Source organism: Hyalella azteca, unplaced genomic scaffold (assembly GCF_000764305.2).
Source record: "Hyalella azteca isolate HAZT.00-mixed unplaced genomic scaffold, Hazt_2.0.2 contig15279, whole genome shotgun sequence".
Lineage (NCBI taxonomy): Eukaryota > Metazoa > Arthropoda > Malacostraca > Amphipoda > Hyalellidae > Hyalella > Hyalella azteca.
Window position 1 is genome coordinate 50,938 of NW_025945136.1, and position 19,857 is coordinate 70,794.

The following is a 19,857-nucleotide window of genomic DNA, read 5'->3' on the forward strand; positions in this document are numbered from 1 at the left end:
CGTGGCTCACGTCATAAATAATGGCAAAATCGTGGCAACGTAAGTAAATTCAGGGCTGAAGTGCCGGCAATAATACCTCAATTATTATAGCCTCGTAACTTCCCTTTTCAAGTAAATAATTCATCATTTACGTTAATTTCAAGCTAATGATTTATCATCATTACCAGCAAAGATTCTCTTTACTACGCAGTCATTAATTTCTTGTACTAATATTGTAATAATTATTTATTTGAGCAATGTTTCAATTGCTACTTTATTTGATTAATGTTTTAAGTATTCATTTATGGGAGTAAGGTAGTAGTATTCACTCATTTATTGAATTGATATTGCATTGATAAATTTATCATTAGACAAACATCAGTTTGGCTGAAACCAGGAACGGGTTCTTATGTACTGGCACGTGAACGGCCCCGCTGAATCCCAAAAAATATCATTAATCAACTTTAAATGTCAGTTTTTTTATTTCCAGCAATTTTCCTTTAACTTATTAATTGTGGCTATCAAAACTGTTCAGAATAATCGAAGGACTTGTATAACTGAAAATGCTTCATTGACAATCTACCTCAATAACATACCTTCGCTTCCAATATTTTGGGTAGAATGTTTGAATTGACTAATAACAAAGTTTGAATTGACTAATAACAACGTTTGAATTGACTAATAACAACGTTTCAATTGATAATAACAACGTTTGAATTGACTAATAACAACGTTTCAATTGACTAATAACAACGTTTCAATTGACTAATAACAACGTTTGAATTAACTTATAACAACGTTCGAATTAACTAATTACAACGTTTGAATTGACTAATAACAACGTTTGAATTGACCAATAACAACGTTTGAATTGACCAATAACAACGTTTGAATTGACTAATAACAACGTTTGAATTGACTAATAACAACGTTTGATTTGACTAATAACCACGTTTGAATATACTAATAATAACGTTTGAATTAACTAATAAAAACGTTTGCATTGACTAATAACAACGTTGGAATAAACTAATGATAACGTTTCAGTTGACTAATAACAACGTTTGAATTGAATAATAATAACGTCGTTCAAATAACTGATAAAATTCGAAGGCTTCCGATTACCACCGCCGCCGCTTCGACGCTCGCAGAAAAATTACCGACGAGCGATGCAATTTTTTCCGAGGCGAGGAGAAGCGCCGCGCATATCGGTCTGAAGTGAGGAGGTAAATGCGGACAAGAAGCCCCGATGCTGGCCGCGTCCGTCATCGGGCGGAAGGCGGATATGATGAGGGCCCAAGTGAGGAGATAAATGCGGACAAGAAGCCCTGATGCTGGCCGCGTCCGGCATCGTCGGAAAGCGGGCGTGATGAGGACCCAAGTGAAGAGGAAATGCGGACAAGAAGCCCTGATGCGGGCCGCGTCCGGCATCGGCGGAAAGCGGATATGATGAGGACCCAAGTGAGGAGGTAAATGCGGACAAGAAGCCCTGATGCGGGCCGCGTCCGGCATCGGCGGAAAGCGGATATGATGAGGACCCAAGTGAAGAGGAAATGCGGACAAGAAGCTCTGATGCTGGCCGCGTCCAGCATCGGGCAGGAAGCGAAAGTGATGAGGGCCTGGACAGCCACTCTCATCTTATCGGATTTGTAAGCGCATTTCGAGCAGTGAATAATATCTAGGCTTTTCAGCGGTGCTACAGACTCAACGTAGAAATTAGATAAGGTAAATAGAAATTGGATTTTGTAATGAATTTATAGTGTTATTTAAAGGATTATTTTAAGTGCTTAGTAAATCGTTCTGCACGTTTGTCTTCATAATGAAATTTGAATGAATTTATTGCTCAGGACCATTAACAATCAAATAGAAGACTTGGTTTTCACGATGCTTAAAGCATGATGTAACCAGAACAATAAAAAACATTTTTATATCCATAAAATAAATTGAAAGAACATTTATAGGAATTAACAGTCTCCAATGATATTCAGAAAATGTGTTGCAGTTTTTCATCCCCAGTTAAGACGCTTCTTCTCTACTCTTCATGCAGGGTACCTGTCTCAGCGCTCCTACATATTAAGCGCCACCTGAGGATCGGGATACGTGACCGTAAGGCATGAGGGATAAGTAAGACACATCTATCAAGATAACATATCTTGATACGGGTTGGTGTAACTAATGTATATAGTGTTATACGATACAGGTAGAGGCAACGGCGTTGACCGTACAGTCGAACTATAATGACGCGAGTTGCATCGCAGAGCGCTTATCAATATACTGCAGAGGCATTACTAAGGGTACGCACACAGTGAAAGCAGGTTGCCAGCGTGCTGGCACCTGCTCAGGCTGGCGCCTGAAACCATGGAATACAGAAGCCTGTTCGTACAGGTTTTCACTGTGAACACTTACATTATTATCTTATGTTCATTCTTGTGGCCGGTTGGAGCAGGTTGCCCGCGCGGGCAAACCTGCTTCCACTGTGTGCGTACCCTAAGGTTCCCAGCCCTTTTACAGGATCTCAGCTTCCGCCCACAACTAAGATCTTGATCGCGTGATCTATCACGTGATGTCGTCTAGACGCTGACTAAGGTCTAGTACTTTTCCATCAATCTCAATCACGTCAAGTGAATATTACGTCTCAATTACATATGATCTAATCATATAGGGTAATATAATTATAATGAATATAATGAGACACCAGATTGACACCGGAGACCTGCGATTAACATAGCTATAATAATGATGACCGTGTCGTGCTGATCTATGTTGTCGGTTCAAAGTAGCAAAACATCGAACAGGCAGGCGAAAATTTTAATCCATGTTGTCAATTTGTGGCGGCAAACACCGAGCATGTAGTTATATATTCTAATCCATAACATCAGTTTATGCAAGCAAAATAGAGAGCGCTTAGATGCATACACTGATCCATAACGTCAGTTTCTAAGAAGCAGAACACCGAGCGTGTAGGCGCATGTTCTGATCCACAACGTCAGTTTTTGATGAAAAACACCGCGCGTGTAGGCGCATGTTCTGATCCACAACGTGAGTTTTTGATGAAAAACACCGCGCGTGTAGGCGCATGTTCTGATCCACAACGTCAGTTTTTTAGGAAACACACCGAGTGTGTAGGCGCATGTTCTGATCCACAACGTCAGTTTTTTAGGAAAAACACCGAGCGTGTAAGCGCATGTTCTGATCCACAACTTCAGTTTTTGAGGAAAAACACCGAGCGTGTAGGCGCATGTTCCAATCCACAACGTCATTTTTTGAGGAAAAACACCGAGCGTGTAGGCGCATGTTCTGATCCACAACTTCAGTTTTTTAGGAAAAACACCGAGCGTGTAGGCGCATGTTCTGATCCACAACGTCAGTTTTTGAGGAAAAACACCGAGCGTGTAGGCGCATGTTCTGATCCACAACGTCAGTTTTTGAGGAAAAACACCGAGCGTGTAGGCGCATGCTCCGAGCTTCCAAAACATTTCCTCCTAACTTCACGCCGTGCCCGGATTTCTTGCCGAGCTTCCGATAGCTGCAAGGAAAAAGTTCACTCTGGGGGATTGCTTTTCTTGCGACGCGCCTTCCAAATGGAGTGCGACACAGCAACCGGCAAGCCAGCTAATTTGATGTAGAAACTTTCCTTGCTTTCTGAAGAAGTTTGTATTATTTAAAAATTAGGCCATAATAAGGTCAATTTAATTTTTGTCTTAATTTTCAGAAGCGTTTGTCTTTACTCAGCTTCGCATGTCTTGCGCGTGATAACAACAATGAACATCATGTCTCAGTGAAAGACCATCAATGACCATCATGTCTCAATGACCATCATGCCTCAACTGAGACCATCATGTCTCAGTGACCAGCATGTCTCAGTGCCCAGCATGTCTCAGTAACCAGCATGTCTCAGTGACCAGCATGTCTCAGTGACCATCATGTCTCAGTAACCAACATTTCTCAGTGACCATCATGTCTCAATGGTCAGCATGATTCATGGACCAGCATGTCTACGTGGCGATCGCCTCGAAAAACTATCAATGCACTCGTAGCATTTCATGTCCACAAGGAGAAAGAAAACTCGCACAGGCGCTTCTCGAAGATTATTCCAACGATTGCTGACTCATACTGAATACCTAAACAAACAAGGCAGTTATTTCGTCATATCGCGAAAGATTTATCATTAATATGTAGCTTAACCTAGTAAAAATTACAGTCAATATCGAACTCTGATTACTACAGGCATTGTCTGATCCGCGTCACTCACTGCTGCCCATATATGCATGCCCTACCTACGCCGGCTGGGCGCCGCAACAGCGCCGTGCGGCCGGCCGCCAGCTTGTGCCGCTTGTTAAACATTTCCTTGCCGCACATGGAGCACGCCGGCAGACGACGATTAGCAAACAGCGAGTGTACAACTTTATTTGCCAATTACATTTTTCTGTAATAGCTTTCTGGTTGCCCAGCTAAGCATGTCTCAGTGACCAGCATGTCTCAGTGACCAGCATGTCTCAGTGACCAGCATGTCTCCGTGACCATCGCCTCTAAAAATTATCAATGCACTCATATCATTTCATCTATTAAAGTAAGACGAAATGAAACTCTCACTGGCGTTTTTTAATAATTATTCCAACGATTGCAGACTCATACTGAATACCTAAACAAACAAGGCTGTTATTTCGTCATATCGCGAAAGATTTGTCATTAATATGTTGCTTAACCTAGAAAAAATCACAGTCAATATCGAGGGCAGATTACTGAAGGCATTGTCTGATCACGTCACTCACTGCGGCCCCTACCCTTAATTCCTGCGCCGGCTGGGCGCCGCAACAGCGCAGTGCCGCCGGCCGCCAGCTTATGCCGCTCGTTCAACTGTTACTTGCCGTACATGGAGCTTGCCGACATACGAAGATTAGCATCCAGCGATTGTACAACTTTATTCACCACTTAAATTTTTCCGTAATGGCTGGGACGTATCCTGACTGCCCAGCTAAGAAGGTTCTTAAAGTTTTCTGGTAACCGCTACGGTATTATTCTAGTTCAGGTTTACAAGCTACCGGCCAGCTCGTTCATATCGAAACCAAGAGGTACTAAAGGCGTGTCGATCGTCAAGCTTATATGTATTATGAATAGACATGCTAGTTGCTACCGGACGGCATGGTAGTACAGACATAGGACGGACAATTATTAGGACACTTCAGAAAGCCTTCGTTTTATTTGTTTTAATTTTAAAAATGACAACTTTTTATCAATAATTCTGTTTCATTTCTATTTTTAAAATAACGGTCTCAGGTTACCTAAATTATAATACAGCATTAAAATACATTATTTATTTTTACATATCGAGATTAAAGATTAATTACGTCCAGATTATTTGTGAAAATTTTAAGACGAAAATTTAAAACGTCATCTTGAAACAGAAAAGCTACGAACTATGAGGATTTTAATAATAATAGAAATACAGAGAAAAGTTTCTAAATATATATCCAATAAAGAGTTTTGACTCAGCCTCAAATCAAACATCGCCTAGTTTCAGATTATATGGCATTCGATATACCATCGTCTTTAAATAAAATACAGATGTTAATTAACATCACCATTCGTCACTTAATAAACTTAATAACATAAGATGAACGGAGTAAATTGCGTCGGTTTGTGTTGACTAAAGGCCGAATAAATGACCAGGCAGATTTAATGCGTAACGCTCGTCATTGCATGTGGCTAGAGCGGCCTTTGGTTGCCGTACAGTAAACTCATCAACACATCGTCTATTTTACACGAAGTATTTGGTAAATAAATCCATATTAACGCCATCAGTCAAAACCCTGGGGCTCGACCCGTGAGCCGGCAGCAGTGAAATGTATATATGATGCAAAGAAAACGTATACATTAAGCAGTGAAATGTATATATGATGCAGTGAAGTGTATATTTGATGCAGTGAAATGTATATATGGTGCAGTGAAGTGTATATATGATGCAGTAAAATGTATATATTATGCAGGGAACTGTATAAATTATGTAGTAAAATGTGTATAATATGCAGTGAAATGTCTATATGATGCATTGAAATGTATACCATGAAATACCGGAATATAATAATAAATATATAGTCTGTAGGTTATCTGAATGTCTCATGCATTAAATAAAACTGAAGCCTCTGATAGATAAATGAAAAATTTAAATTCAGGAGCATACAATACAGGAACCAAGAAGCATTTCAGCGAAATATTTTTTTCTAAAATTTAAAAAACGAGTAAAAAACTAGTTCTAGAATCCTCTATCCATCATCGTTATTCACCTAAACTTTCTCCGCAATTTATGGCATGAAACTGTAGTGATAGCTTTCATTCCTCAAAAACATTCACCAACATCAATTGTTGAGATGAACGCTAGGCGGAATATTTTCCGCATAAACAAGTCCTTCAAATATTATTTGATCATGAAATAACAAATGAATGCGCTTTGAAACCAATCGGTGCAGTTCTATTAAGTATAGCTGAGGATGCATGGAAGGATGGAACTCTCGAGCATTTCGAAGTCTTTCTTAAGAAAATTTTCTGCCTGGCTAATCGACAGCACCCAAAGCTTGGGCAGGCGGCTACAGATTCCGAAGAAATTGTTCGGTTGGAGACTCACACCACATATCAGAAGCATTTCCAAATTAACACACTCATAGATACGGGCAAACGATGAAGATGTCACATCGCTGAAGTTGTATAAACACAAATACTCGACATGGGGTATAGCTGAAACAATACGGTTAAAAGTATCATCTGTCATGCTAATAGCCGTGGATAAACTCAAGAATGACAAACTTGGTGGGAATGGGGCGCTCAAAACGTGGTGTAGCAGTTTATTTGAAGGCGTGGTGTCTAATAAGAACGCGCCTTCGAGCTGATCCATGTGCAGTGCTTTGAAAATAATTTCTACTTCTTCACGTATGTCTGCTGCTTGATCGCTCATGCATGTTTTAAGAAAGAGACATTTGACGGAACGCATTTCATTCAAGGCTGTCAAGAGGGGCAAGGAATTCTCATGGATTAACAGTTTAAGGAAGCCGTTAGAATGGATCCCATCCATAACTTTCACTATATTTGCGTATCTATCATTATTCACGGGTATCAGATCAAATGGACATATATTACAGTTTGAAAAAAGCTTGAAAATTTTAGGAGTAATCCATGAGCAACCATTTATGTCAACGAATTCCAAGTTTTTCGTTTCAACTAATCTAAGCGCGATAATGTAGCTAATGCTTTTGGGAAAGTAAGAATTTTTCATAATTAGAGTGTTAAGTAAAGTACATCGCTGACACAACGATTCCATTACATCCTTAGAGATCACAGTAGTGTCCGAGATATCCAGAACCTTTAATTTAGCACAACGCAGCGCCACCGTGCGAATAATATCGTGAACATCATAAGCCTTCGGGACGTAAAGTTCGCTCAGAAATTTCCAATTCGCCATCTTTAACGCACAGCTTGAGATTTGTGATGAAATTAGTCGAGGTTTTGCTACTCTCCGCCACATCAGAGGGTTGGACGCCAGTTCGTTCCATCGGTGACACACCAACATGATGTTCACCCGAGAACTTATGGGGATGTACGAGAACACTTCATACAAACAACAGTCCGGAATGCGGTCCATTACGCTTGCCTCGCTTTCCATTATGATTCTTGAAGATATAGAAAAGACTCCTCTGATACCTTTTCCAAGTATCGTCAATAAAATTCTGTAGGAAAAAAGAGGAAATGATTCTTTATTCGAACTTATGGGGATGTACGAGAACACTTCATACAAACAACAGTCCGGAATGCGGTCCATGGCGCTTGCCTCGCTTTCCATTATGATTCTTGAAGATATAGAAAAGACTCTTCTGATACCTTTTCCAAGTATCGTCAATAAAATTCTGTAGGAAAAAAGAGGAAATTATTCTTTATTCGATTCAATGAAAGGTCTATACAACATACAGTATATCGCTCGGTCATGTCCTCCATATATGACCGTCCTAACTCAGGTCACGCATAATTCGTGGATTATCTTTTTTATCGTGGATTATAATTCGTGGCGGTCATTTTGTGTGGATTTCGCTAGCCTCTCTGACATATTAAAGTGACATTTAATTGCTTACCAGAAACCTTCATATTACTTAAAATTTGAATAAAACCTTCAGAGGATAATTTAAGTAGATTAAGAGTGCCGTGTTCATTATTCACCAATTGGTTCAGCGTAATATTTTGCTGTCAGCTTAAAATCGCATCGCCACTCTCGTATAGAAGTGTGCGCATCGGAGAAGATATTGAAATATTTTACTTTAATCTTAATCCTTAATCCTTTGAGATTACTCGACCCGAGACAATTTTAGCAACTAATTCGGATACAAACTAAACAAGCACTAGTAGGGTACGATTATGTTGGAATAGTTCTTGAGTTCTAAATGAGATTTCACGTTAGGTTTTCGTCCCTACAGGCATTACCAACAGCTTAACTAAGGATAAGTAAAACAGAGCCAACAGAGGCACAATAAAATAGGGAAAAATAAATACGAATTAAACTGAGGTAACACAATTACAAAAGGGAGTAATTCTTTTTTAATATTAATATTAACGAACAGGCTTCACATTATCCCGAAGCGAGGTATCCTCTAATCCCAACGAACGGAATTTGTTTGCAGTCATATTACTTTCATCATATCTGGTTTAGATCACATTTCGCTTAGAGCCATGAAATGTGGGAAATGTATTTGTGAAATTCTGCATAAAATTAATGAATATTTGAATGGACTAATTGGATGGAAGCAATCAAAGCGAAGGCAGCATTTACTAGCCAATCAACACAGATGGCATTTACCTACTGAACAAAGTAGAGAACATTGTATCTAGATTTTCCGATTTAGGTTACGGCTGTTGCACATGGACTTTACTACTAAATTTCAACAAAGAGGACAGAATTGGTAGTAAAATATCGTCCGTTTGATTAGGCGTACATATGGCACCACATTTTCGGCCTGTGAAGACGAATCTGCAAACAGCATTCCAAACTTTCCAATCTCGATCGTCAGTTCATCTTCGAACATGGCTTTCCAGCACGAGAAACGACCTTGCTTGATAAAATCTAGTTATTATAGTTCTGATAATTAAAGTTAGATTAATTATCGCTGAAAATAAACTATTGTTTTGAAAGGTAATTTACTATAAAGTTTCTATGATGATAGACAAATTATTGACAGCTGTACCAGCAATGAAACGCATATGTCACCACATCATCAGATAGCCTACTGCACTTACATCCCCGCTCATCACTAAAACTTATATAATACTAATCAGAACTACGATTAATGGGCTTGTATCATCACTTAATAATTAAAAAGCTTATTCCATCGCACTATAAAGTTGTGACCCAGTTTGCTTAGTACAATTTTTGCTCGTTCTCTTTGAAGGTCGTCAACGTACAAGTTCTATGGCGAAGTTATTGGCATTGACCGTAGACGATTAGTGTCTCAACTCATGAATCGAAGATCATCAATTTTATAAAAATTAAAAAAGAACTCACAGGTTATTAAAAGACGATCTGAAACCTTCAATGGCAACTATAAGTTCACTACAACCAAGACGCCTTCGATACCTTTTTTCAGAATGTCGAATATAATTCTAACGGATAACTTTCTTCTAATCTAAGCAAATATAATCCTAACGGATAACTTTCTTCTAATCTAAGCAAATATAATCCTAACGGATAACTTTCTTCTAATCTAAGCAAATATAATCCTATCGGATAACTTTCTTCTAATCTAAGCAAATATTTTCCAACATTGGCAGATTAATTCCGGACAATTCCCACAGTATTCGTGCACTTAATTTTCTGCGTATATAGCGACACGAAACGAGGATCACCAAAATAGCATTACATCACATATACGTTAATATTAATGCCATATATACATCGAAAATAAAATATTAGTGTTTAATAGTCCCTCCTGGATAGCCAGGCTCCGACGTATGTTGCGGTAAAATTTGCAGGAATTTTCAATCTTCAAGATTGGAGTTTTTAAAATATATGGCCTTTTTCGTTCGGAAACGTGATAATTAAATGTAATTTTAATCATCTCTGATTCATGGCCTGGTCAAAATTCATGAAATTTTATGATAAATTATTAAAATGAAAATTAAATCACTCCATGCACTGGGATTATTTAATGTTGTTTACTGTAAAATAAATTCTAAATACGCCCTTGTTTAAGTCGTCAATTACAACAGAAAAAATATAAGTTTATTGCTAGGGACGCAGTCCAACGAAAGAAAAATAAAAGCTATTTTCATCCCTGCATTATTCAGTCAAGTGATCGAATAGGTCCGTGAATTAGCCACAGTGAGAATAAAGTTTTCTTGAAAATCTTTATTAACAAGTAAGAACGCTGAAATGTGATTAGGACTATATTACTGATATGAATACTTGAATCGGGATTACTAATGAGACTCCTGAAAACGAATAAGAGAACAAGAACAAAGATCTACCTAGCAAAGAATCGACTTCAACACGAATATTGCACTGTTATCAGAAATATTAAAATCTAACCATTAACATTAAGAATGAATCTCAAATATTTATACAAAATATACACGCTTGCTTAATAACTTTATCCCAAAATCCATTGTTCTCACTTTTCCTAATTACACCAAACGTACCTTACACTTCGACGGTAAACATAAGACTAATCTGGCGTCCGCAATTTGGTTTAACAATGCATCAAAGTGTATGAAAATATTTTTCGTAGTCTAAAACCGAAAGGTTTCAGTACTCGTATAATCGTCACAATCGTCAAAAACGTCATAAATAACGTATTAAATATCGTACCCTATTCCATCATAAAACGTATTGATATATATCGCTCTTCTACTATTTAAAGAACCAATAAAGCTGTTCTGTGATGTAATGTCATGCATCCTTCTTGGCAGTTCGTAATTGATGTTCCTAAAAGTTTGGAATAACGTATTCACATAAAAACTGAATTGGGCGTTTAAAATTAAATCTAAAGTGCGAAGTACAAGGAAACTACCAAGTTTTGAACCGTAATCTGAAGTAATTATTCCCGCTTCAGCACAGGAATTTTTCTCGTCTCGAAGCCAGAGAGAACCAATGTTTCATGACTGAAGGGAACCGCTTCTCAAGACTGAAGTGAACCGATGCCTATAAGATTCAGGGGAGCACAAAAATAACGAATTTGGCAACTTCAGGAGAGCAGAACTTCAGGAGTTACACTTCACTTTAGCTGGTCGTACCATGGCATCCGCCGGCTCAACGCCTCGGAGCGGGACAGTACGGCATTTTCGAAGTTCGAGAAAAATACTAGATAGTTCTAGAAAGGATGACGTAGCAGCCGGCCGAAGCCGACTACTGTCACGGGAGCTTAGCACAATGAACCTCTTGCCTCAACGGTTCTACCTTACACTTCGACGGTAAACATAAGACTAATCTGGCTTCCGCAATTTGGCCATGGTCACGTCAAACTCTCTCTAATACAAATGAAAAAATATACAACCAGTCACATACTTAAAATCATATCAGTAGAGTGTTCAGTATATAAATATCAGCAGAGGTGGGCAGTAGCGCGCTAGATGTAGCGGCCGCTACTATAGCGGCCCATACATTTTCAGTAGCGGTAGCAATAGCGGCGCTACATTTAAGCAATTGTAGCGGTAGCGCCCGCTACATTTAGAGCATGTTGCGGTTGCGGTAGCGGCCGCTACATTTCAAAGTAGCGCTGCTCAGCTCTGAAATAATAATTTTTTAATAAGAATAACAATTTTCATGGCTTCATAATTTCGTTGGTAGTTTTTGTTTGTAGATATGGACAACTTAGGGTTTAATTAGGTATCCAAGCTGCCTGCAGATTAAAAGCTGTCGAAATACATAAATAAAATTTAAAATTTAACAATGGATCAAAGTGTATGAAAATATTTTTTGTAGTCTAAAACCGAAAGGTTCAGTACTCGTATAATCGTCATAATCATCAATAACGTCATAAATAACGTATTAAATATCGTACCCAGGAACATCATCAAAAGTATGGGTATATATCGATCTTCTACTATTTAAAGAACCTATAAAGCTGTTCTGGGATGTAATGTCATGCAACCTTCTAAGCAGTTCGTAATTGATGTTCCTAAAAGTTTGGAATAACGTATACACAGAAAAACTGAATTGGGCACTTAAAGTTAAATCTAAAGTGCGAAGTAGTAGGAAACTATCAAGTTTTGATCCGTAATCTGAAGTAATTATTCCCGCTTTAAAACAGGAATTTTTCTCGTCTCGAAGCCAGAGAGAACCAATGTTTCATGACTGAAGGGAACCGCTTCTCAAGACTGAAGTGAACCGATGCCTATAAGAGACTGAAGTGAACCAATGTTTCGAGACTAAAGTGNTACATTCATGCTCAGAAAATTAGCTCCTAGTAAACAGCAACATGGTAGTGCTTGATCATCTACCGCTGCAAATGGTACTTACTGTAACATCAATTTTAAATCCCTTTAGAAAGGGATATAAAATGGTGCTTTCAAGGGAAACCACGCCATTCAAATGAGGTGGTTTCACTTAAGCGTGTTGTTGATCCATGAAGCCCAATCACAGTTATTTTCAGGCGTTTCCTTCTCAACAACGACCTCATTGGCGCAAAGTCTCTTCGCAACACTGTCAGTATAATTACACAGTATCGATCAAGACACGGATTTGAAATTTTCCCTTATCAAGAATACAATAAGTTTCTCGATTTATATCACGACTACACATGTTCTTCAACGGATTTACACATTCTACATTTTTCTTTTCGTATTTCTTTGCAACACTGGTTACAAAGACTCTTCAACACTTCTACATAAGCTCACAAAGTTAGCATTGATAACTGACGAATTGAGTTTATTGTCTAATCTACTAAGCACATAATTATAATTTATACGGGAAATGCATTGAAAATGAGGTCTAGGCTCTTTTGAAAAAAATAATTTTGTTCTCTTAAAAACAACAGGCCAGCGCTTCCCGTGGTGAACCCAAATTCCACATAAAATAATTCACATGAAACAAGTATATTAATTCTTCTCTGGGAAGTTGACTTTTCTTCCTCATTAAATTGAGCGATTTCAAGACTTCTTTATTGACTTTATTGACTTTTTTATATGCCGAAATTCAGAAGGTAATTCATCATTAGGCTCGTCTTTTTCTGAATCGTCATTGAACTTAATAATTACAGGGTCATCAATATTTAGCGTTACATTGTTTTTTCAGAATCAATTCACTCGCAAAACAGTCAAATGTGTCGTATGGAACTATGTAGACTGTTCCCCGGAAGGACCTAAAGTTGTCCCCATTAAAGCATGTCAAAAAACACCAACTGTCTGCTCAAGTTGTTGACAAACGCCTCCAAAGATCCAAGATTCTTCTTTCCCAAATTCATGATGGCACGTTGCCAAACCTCGTTTTCAGTGATGAGAAGATATTTAATGTTGAACACCACTTCAACTCCCAAAATGACCGAATTTGGTTGAAGAATGGGACGAAGGATCCCGTGTGGTGACTAGGAAGCAATGCCCGACCTCAGTGATGGTCTGGGCAGCCGTAACAGAGTCCTCAAGGAGTCCCCTCTTTTTTGTTGACAAAGGGGTGAAATTGAATCAGAAGAACTATCGAGATGCCATCCTTGTTGGTGCATTGTTGTCCTGGGCACGAAAGCACTTCAAATAACGCCCCTGGTCGTTCCAGCAGGACTCTGCACAGTCCCATGGGGCCAAATCGACTCAGGAGTGGCTGTCCGAGAATGTTCCCCACTTCATTACCAAAGATGAATGGCCCCCATCGTCACCCGATCTGAATCCTCTGGATTTTAGGATGAGAGCAAGGTCTCGACCGTTCACCATAGCAGTTTGGACGCACTAGAGGTCAAACTGCTGAAGGAGTGGGCCAAAATCCCGCAGAGTGTCATTCGTGACTCGTGTTAGGCTTTCTCTAAGCGTCTACAACTCGTTATTGATACAGATGATGGACATATTGAATAAAATTGTGTGAATTGTATCTCTGAACCTCTGCCTACATAAAAACATTTTCAAACATTCACAATTGTGTTGCATTTCATAGTTCTAACCACTCAAAGTTGTAATGCTAAATATTGATGACCCTATAAACGGGACATGGCATCCACAGCTAAATTTTCACAACCTGGTTTATATTTATTTCGAATTCATAAACTGAAACGTCGTTGGAAGTTCGCAGCCATCGTGAATTACATATGGCTATGGCTATATTAGGCAAATAACACAAAGGTTTATGATCCGTGAATAGAATAAACTTCAAGCCCAAATGACAGTAGAAAAAATCTTAATTCCCCATCGTATTGCTATGAGTTCTCGCTCTAACGTAGAATATGGACTTTCTGCTTTAGAATATATAGTAGAGGAATACCTTATAACTTTGTACACACTTTTTTGTTTGTATAGGGCAACCGCTTGCACCTACTGATGAAGCATCTACGAATAATTCTAATGGTGATGCTCTTTCAAAGTAATCTGGGAAAGATAAATTGACTTCCTCTAACATATTTTTTTTCAACTGGAAATATGCTGATTCCGTCTCTGGGTTTCAATCAAGTTTATCACGTGTTTTTCCTGCTGTCGATTCCGTCAAGGGCTTCGCAATTACTTAACAATCTTTAAGAAATCTCATGCCAAAATTCACGAATCCTAAGAATTGCCTCAACTCTGTCACGTTGGATGCATGGTTTTGGAAGATTCCTAATTCTACAGTACAACTATGGAAATTTGCTAATCCCTTCCTCATCTATTGGATGATATTAGATGATCCTCATCTTCCTCATCACCTTCCTCCTATCTTTAATCCCCTTCTAGCCCTAAAAAGGCTACCTTACACCGGAAAATTAAGCATGCACTAAGATATCTTTACTTGATTCCCGTATTTAATCAACGTATTTATTACCTTAGCAACTAAATCTAAATGTTCTTGGAATGAATGGCCTAAACTCAGTATACTATCTATAAAAACAAACACATTATTAAAATAAACCTCTGAAATAATCCGCTGTATATTTATTCTGAAATGTAATTCCACTATATTTGAGCCCCAATGAAAGTGTCTTGAATTGAAAATGCCCATGTGGCTCACTGAATGCTGTATATTCTTTGCAGTCTGGGTCCAATAGAACTTGGTAATAGCCTTTGAACAAATCTAGTTTAGGGAAATATGAGAACTATAAACATTTTCCGATAGATTTTGCATTAAAATTTCTCCGTAACAATTTCTTGATTCAGATTAATATAATCTATCCACGCCCTAATTCCTCTTTCCCCACCTTCACTAGATGCCTTTTCAAAACCGGAACTTTTGAACTACTATTTTGGACTGGTGAATTGCTACATTTTATAACAGTGGTTCCCAAACTTTTTCAGGCTGGCGCCCCCTCTGGCTCCCTAGTGAGCTTCTAGCGCCCCCCACAGACACATATAAAAACATACGCCTCTTTCTTGAAATTTAGTACGCTGCAATTTTAATAGATAAATGTTAAACAAAAATGTGTATTTCACAAATAGAACAACCCCATTTAGTGAACCAATATGTTACCACGTTTTTCTTGACTTCGTTTCGTGTCTGTGTCATCAAAAATTCAAACCTTAATTTAGAGCACTTCTGAAGATCCTAGAAACTTAAAATTTGGTATGCATGCTTATGCTGCCTAACAATTCAAGATTTGATCATCAGAAATAATAATTAAAAAAATTCTAAAGCTGCTTTAACTGTTTCAGCACTAGAAACCTAGGACGTCTCGGGCAAATTCACGGCCGGACTCGTGGTCAGTCGCACGACCAATCTCCAAATTCAATTATCAAGTAATATCTCCCAAACTAATGAACGCAGCTCAAGGAAACTTGGAACATATATTCATCAGAACCTAACGTTGATTTTTATCTCGTAAAAATTTTTAAATTTCACCTTCATTCGTGAGTTATATTGCGATAAAGGCCGAAATTCGCAGTGATCAAAGAATTTCTTCCAAACTGCTGAACAGGTTTGAACGAAATTTTGAATATACAACCCTAACTACCAAGCGTTGATTTTTTTGGCTTTTAAAAATTTCCAATTTTACCTTCGTTTGCGAGTTTTTTTATTTTTCATTTCACAGTCATTCTTGATTTCACACTTCCTTATATTCGGCCAGTATCGCCAAATAATTTGTCGCTTAAATTCGCGGCGATTAAGAAATTTCTTCTAAACTACTGAACAGATTTCAACGAAACTTTGTATATAAATACCTAACCTCTCAACGGTGATGTTTAGCTCGTGACAATTTTTCTATTTTGCTTTCGTTCGCGAGTTATACACATATAGTAGGAACGACCGGCTTTTCTACCGGCTGGTTTAACAAAGAGCCGTTTACGTATATCCGTATACGTATAGCCATATAACTCGCAAACGAAGGCAAAACGAAAAAATTGTAGCGAGCTGAACATCACCGTTGCTGAGGTTAGGTATTTAAATACTAAGTTTCGTTCAAATCCATTCAGTAGTTTCGGAAGGAATTTCTTGATTACTGCGAATTTAAGCAAAAAAAAACCATCGCTGGGAGTCATGATGTGCTGCACGTGTTGTGTATAAATCGTCAAACGAACGTTGGAACTTGACTTCGACTTCGGCTACCGCCCCCCTATCGCCCCCCAAACGCCCTCTTCTTCCTTACCGCCCCCCAAAATCTTTCCACCGCCCCTAGGGGGGCGATATCGCCCACTTTGGTAACCACTGTTTTATAATATCAAGAGCTAATATTTCCCTACATTTTCTATCTCTTTCCTTGTTATTCGGCTCTGAATATTTACGTGGTCTTCGCCATACAGGACAGATGTTCGGTCAAATTTATTATATAAGGAATTACCTGTGCTTTACCGATGTCGAAATTACCCTTACTAATATCTAATGCGTTCTAACTAACGTAGCAGACACCGCTAACTTCTGCTCTACCTTGTGTTTGTTTTCCAACTTAATATTATCTCTCACATCCGTTTCAGACCACTGTTCGGATCATCTATCATCTGACGTCGTTACATCTGGTTACATCTACTAGTATTCTAATAAAACCTAGACGTTCACCATTTCTAGCACGTACGCTGGATACCTATAGCCATACCATATATACTGCTTGCTACGTTGCTACGCCGATCGAACGTTGCTACCCTCAATAATACCACTAACGCTCTGTAGTTCGTATTCTTAGGTTTTCCGTCATAGAAAAAAGTTGCCTGCAAACAATTTGCAAAACGAGAATTGATATTCACCGTAATAGGCGCAACTTTCTTGAGATTCAGTTCTACTTTTGATGCAGCTAGCACTGGGACACTCTTATATAAACTTGAAATGTTACCGTCATCTGATAAATATTGCAAGATTATACCACCATTCCTATCAATCCTACAGAGCATCCTATTTGACCATCAATCGATAAATCTCTCTGTTTCAAAAAATTAAATCCTAAAACAATACCAAATGAGAGCAAATTAACACTTACGCACTTACGACTTCAAAATTTAACATTGGGTCAGTTGTACATTGGTCAAGACAATAAATTTTGCTCATTCAATAAAATTCTGGTATCATTGTACCTTTTCTTGGTTTTGTGAGTAGAATCAGTATTAGCAAAATTTTAAAATCAACTGGAAAACTCTCCCAAACCTAGAAATTCATTGACTTTGAAGATTCGAAGAATCTGTTAAAATTTCATGGGTTTCAGTTCACCTCATTTCTTCAATAGAATTAGTATTGATACATTTTGAAATTCATCACGAAAATTCTTCCAAACTTAAAAATTTATTTACTTTAGAGCGACAAAAAAACGGAATAATTTCATCAGTGTCAGTTCATTTGTTTTTTTAAATAAAATTAGTATTGATAACTTTCTAAATTCAACTCGAAAATTCACCCAAAGAAAATTCTCCCTTCAGAGATGCAAGAAGTCCATTATAATTTTACGACTGTCAGTTCCCTGTTTCTTTATTAGAATTAGTATAGATAATTTTTTAATTCACGTAGAAAATTGGCCCCAAACTAGTCATTTATTTACTAAAGCGACAAGATGTCTTGTATAATTACACGTCGCGAAAAATAAGTAAAAAGTTGATCATTCAGACACGCGCTCCAAACTTCGAGCCAAGTTTTTGAAGGAAAAAAATTTAGAAGGCCAACAAAACCCCATCGCGGCAATTTATTTGTTGACTCAAACGCCCTTGGCTTTATAATTTTACAAGTGTCCGTCCTGCATAAATAGAATTTGCATTGATATCTTATTAAATTCAACTCGAAAATTCTTCCAAACCTAGAGATTTATTCACTTTGAAGCGGCAAAAAGTTTGTTATCAAATCAGGAATATCAGTTAAGCCGTTTCTCATATAAAACCAGTATTGATAACTCTTTAAATTCAGCACGTCTCTGACAAATTTACGGTCGGACTCGCGGCCGGTCTCCCCAAATTCAGTGAGCAAGGAGTATCTCCCAAAGTAATGAACGTAGCTCGATGAAACTTGGTACATGTATTCATTAGGACCTAACAGTGATGTTTAGCTCGCAAACATTTTTGGAATTTCACTTCAATTCGTGAGTTATTGTACGATACGTGCCGACAATTTGCTGTGAGCATGACATTTCTTCTAAACTACTGTACAGATTTGAACTAAAATTTGAATATAGAAACCTAACCTCCCAAACGGTGATATTTAGATCGTGACATTTTTTTCGATTTTGCAATGTTTAGTTAAATAACAATCTGCAGTTTCCTCAACTGCACTCGATCACGTGTTGCGAGATCTTAGCGGTTCGTGATTGTCCTGTGGCCTGCAGTCACTCAGCGTGGACACCCTGAGAAGAAAAAGTAGCCAACTCAGTCGCTTGGTCGTCGTTCCTTGTTTAACCTTAGAGGAGAGAAACTTGGGTGAGCATATAATAAGAATTAGATTGATTCAGCAGTTATTCCAGCTTAATGAGCTTATAATCCGTATTGTACCTAGTACCTATAGCTATAGTGAGGTTTTCCTATTGCAGGCCTATATATATATATATATATGTTTGCTATTGTCTCGTATCGAAGATCTGAAACTAAGATCAATTAATCTTGAAAATTCATGAGAATGATGAAATGATAGCCAAGTAGTTAGTAGTAGAAGGTAATCCCATACCAGGACCCATGGTTGAAATATTAGTTCAACCATGGGAAGGTAATTCTATCCAGGGACTCATAGTGGCAAAGCAAAGAGTTTTATAGACTCTTCCTCAGGTTCATTTTTTGAGTCTTATAAGTAGACCAGTAAAGTATCATGGATATAGGATACCAGTATTATCATGCATAAAAAATTGGTTTAAATCTTGAGTAAATGAGGAAATTAAAAATGAACCGATTCTAAAAAATCTCTGGTTTGTCACTATGTCCAGGGTTGCCAGACGGTCTTTTAGGTATAAAGACAAATTCCGTGATTTATTTTTTTTTTAATTTCGTTGGCTGGCTAAAATTTTTGATAGGGGAGTTTTTTAGACTATCCCTCAAGTTCATTTTTGAGTCCTATATGTAGACCAGTAATTATCAGTGATTTAGCACTTAGCAGTAAAGTATCCTGGTCCATTCCTGGAAGGCTGGATACCTGCATTGCCCATTTGATTTTTCAATGTAAAAACAAACATCAAGAAAAAAATGTGAATCTAATGTTACTTAGGTATACTGGCCTGTGGTAAATCTCAAAAATGCAGGGTGTGTACCAGTTAGACTCCTGCGTTTGGTATTTTTTTTAATCCGAGACGAGACGAGACAACAGGCTCTGTCCCGGTTCGCAATAAAAACCGGGACAATTTTCAGCCC

General features: G+C 38.1%; 1 protein-coding gene across 1 annotated transcript; it reads right to left on the reverse strand.

Annotated features, from left to right (window-relative positions):
- Positions 1-5,257: 5,257 nt before the first annotated feature.
- On the reverse strand, positions 5,258-11,466 carry LOC125179127. The gene is made up of 3 exons (XM_047884357.1): positions 11,408-11,466; positions 7,734-7,874; positions 5,258-7,556 (listed from the first exon to the last, which is right to left on the reverse strand). The coding sequence occupies exons 2-3, from the start codon at positions 7,808-7,810 to the stop codon at positions 6,452-6,454; spliced, it is 1,182 nt and encodes a 393-aa protein (XP_047740313.1). The 5' UTR covers positions 7,811-7,874; positions 11,408-11,466; the 3' UTR covers positions 5,258-6,451.
- Between the last annotated feature and the right edge of the window lie 8,391 nt (positions 11,467-19,857).

What these genes read in the sequence shown, in the direction of transcription:
- LOC125179127 (XM_047884357.1), bottom strand. Translation starts at nt 7,810, where the DNA reads ATGGAAAGCGAGGCAAGCGCCATGGACCGCATTCCGGACTGTTGTTTG. An exon ending in TTCTCGTACATCCCCATAAG is followed by an intron (nt 7,557 to 7,733) that starts TTCGAATAAAGA and finishes CATCCCCATAAG; the next exon opens with TTCTCGGGTGAACATCATGT.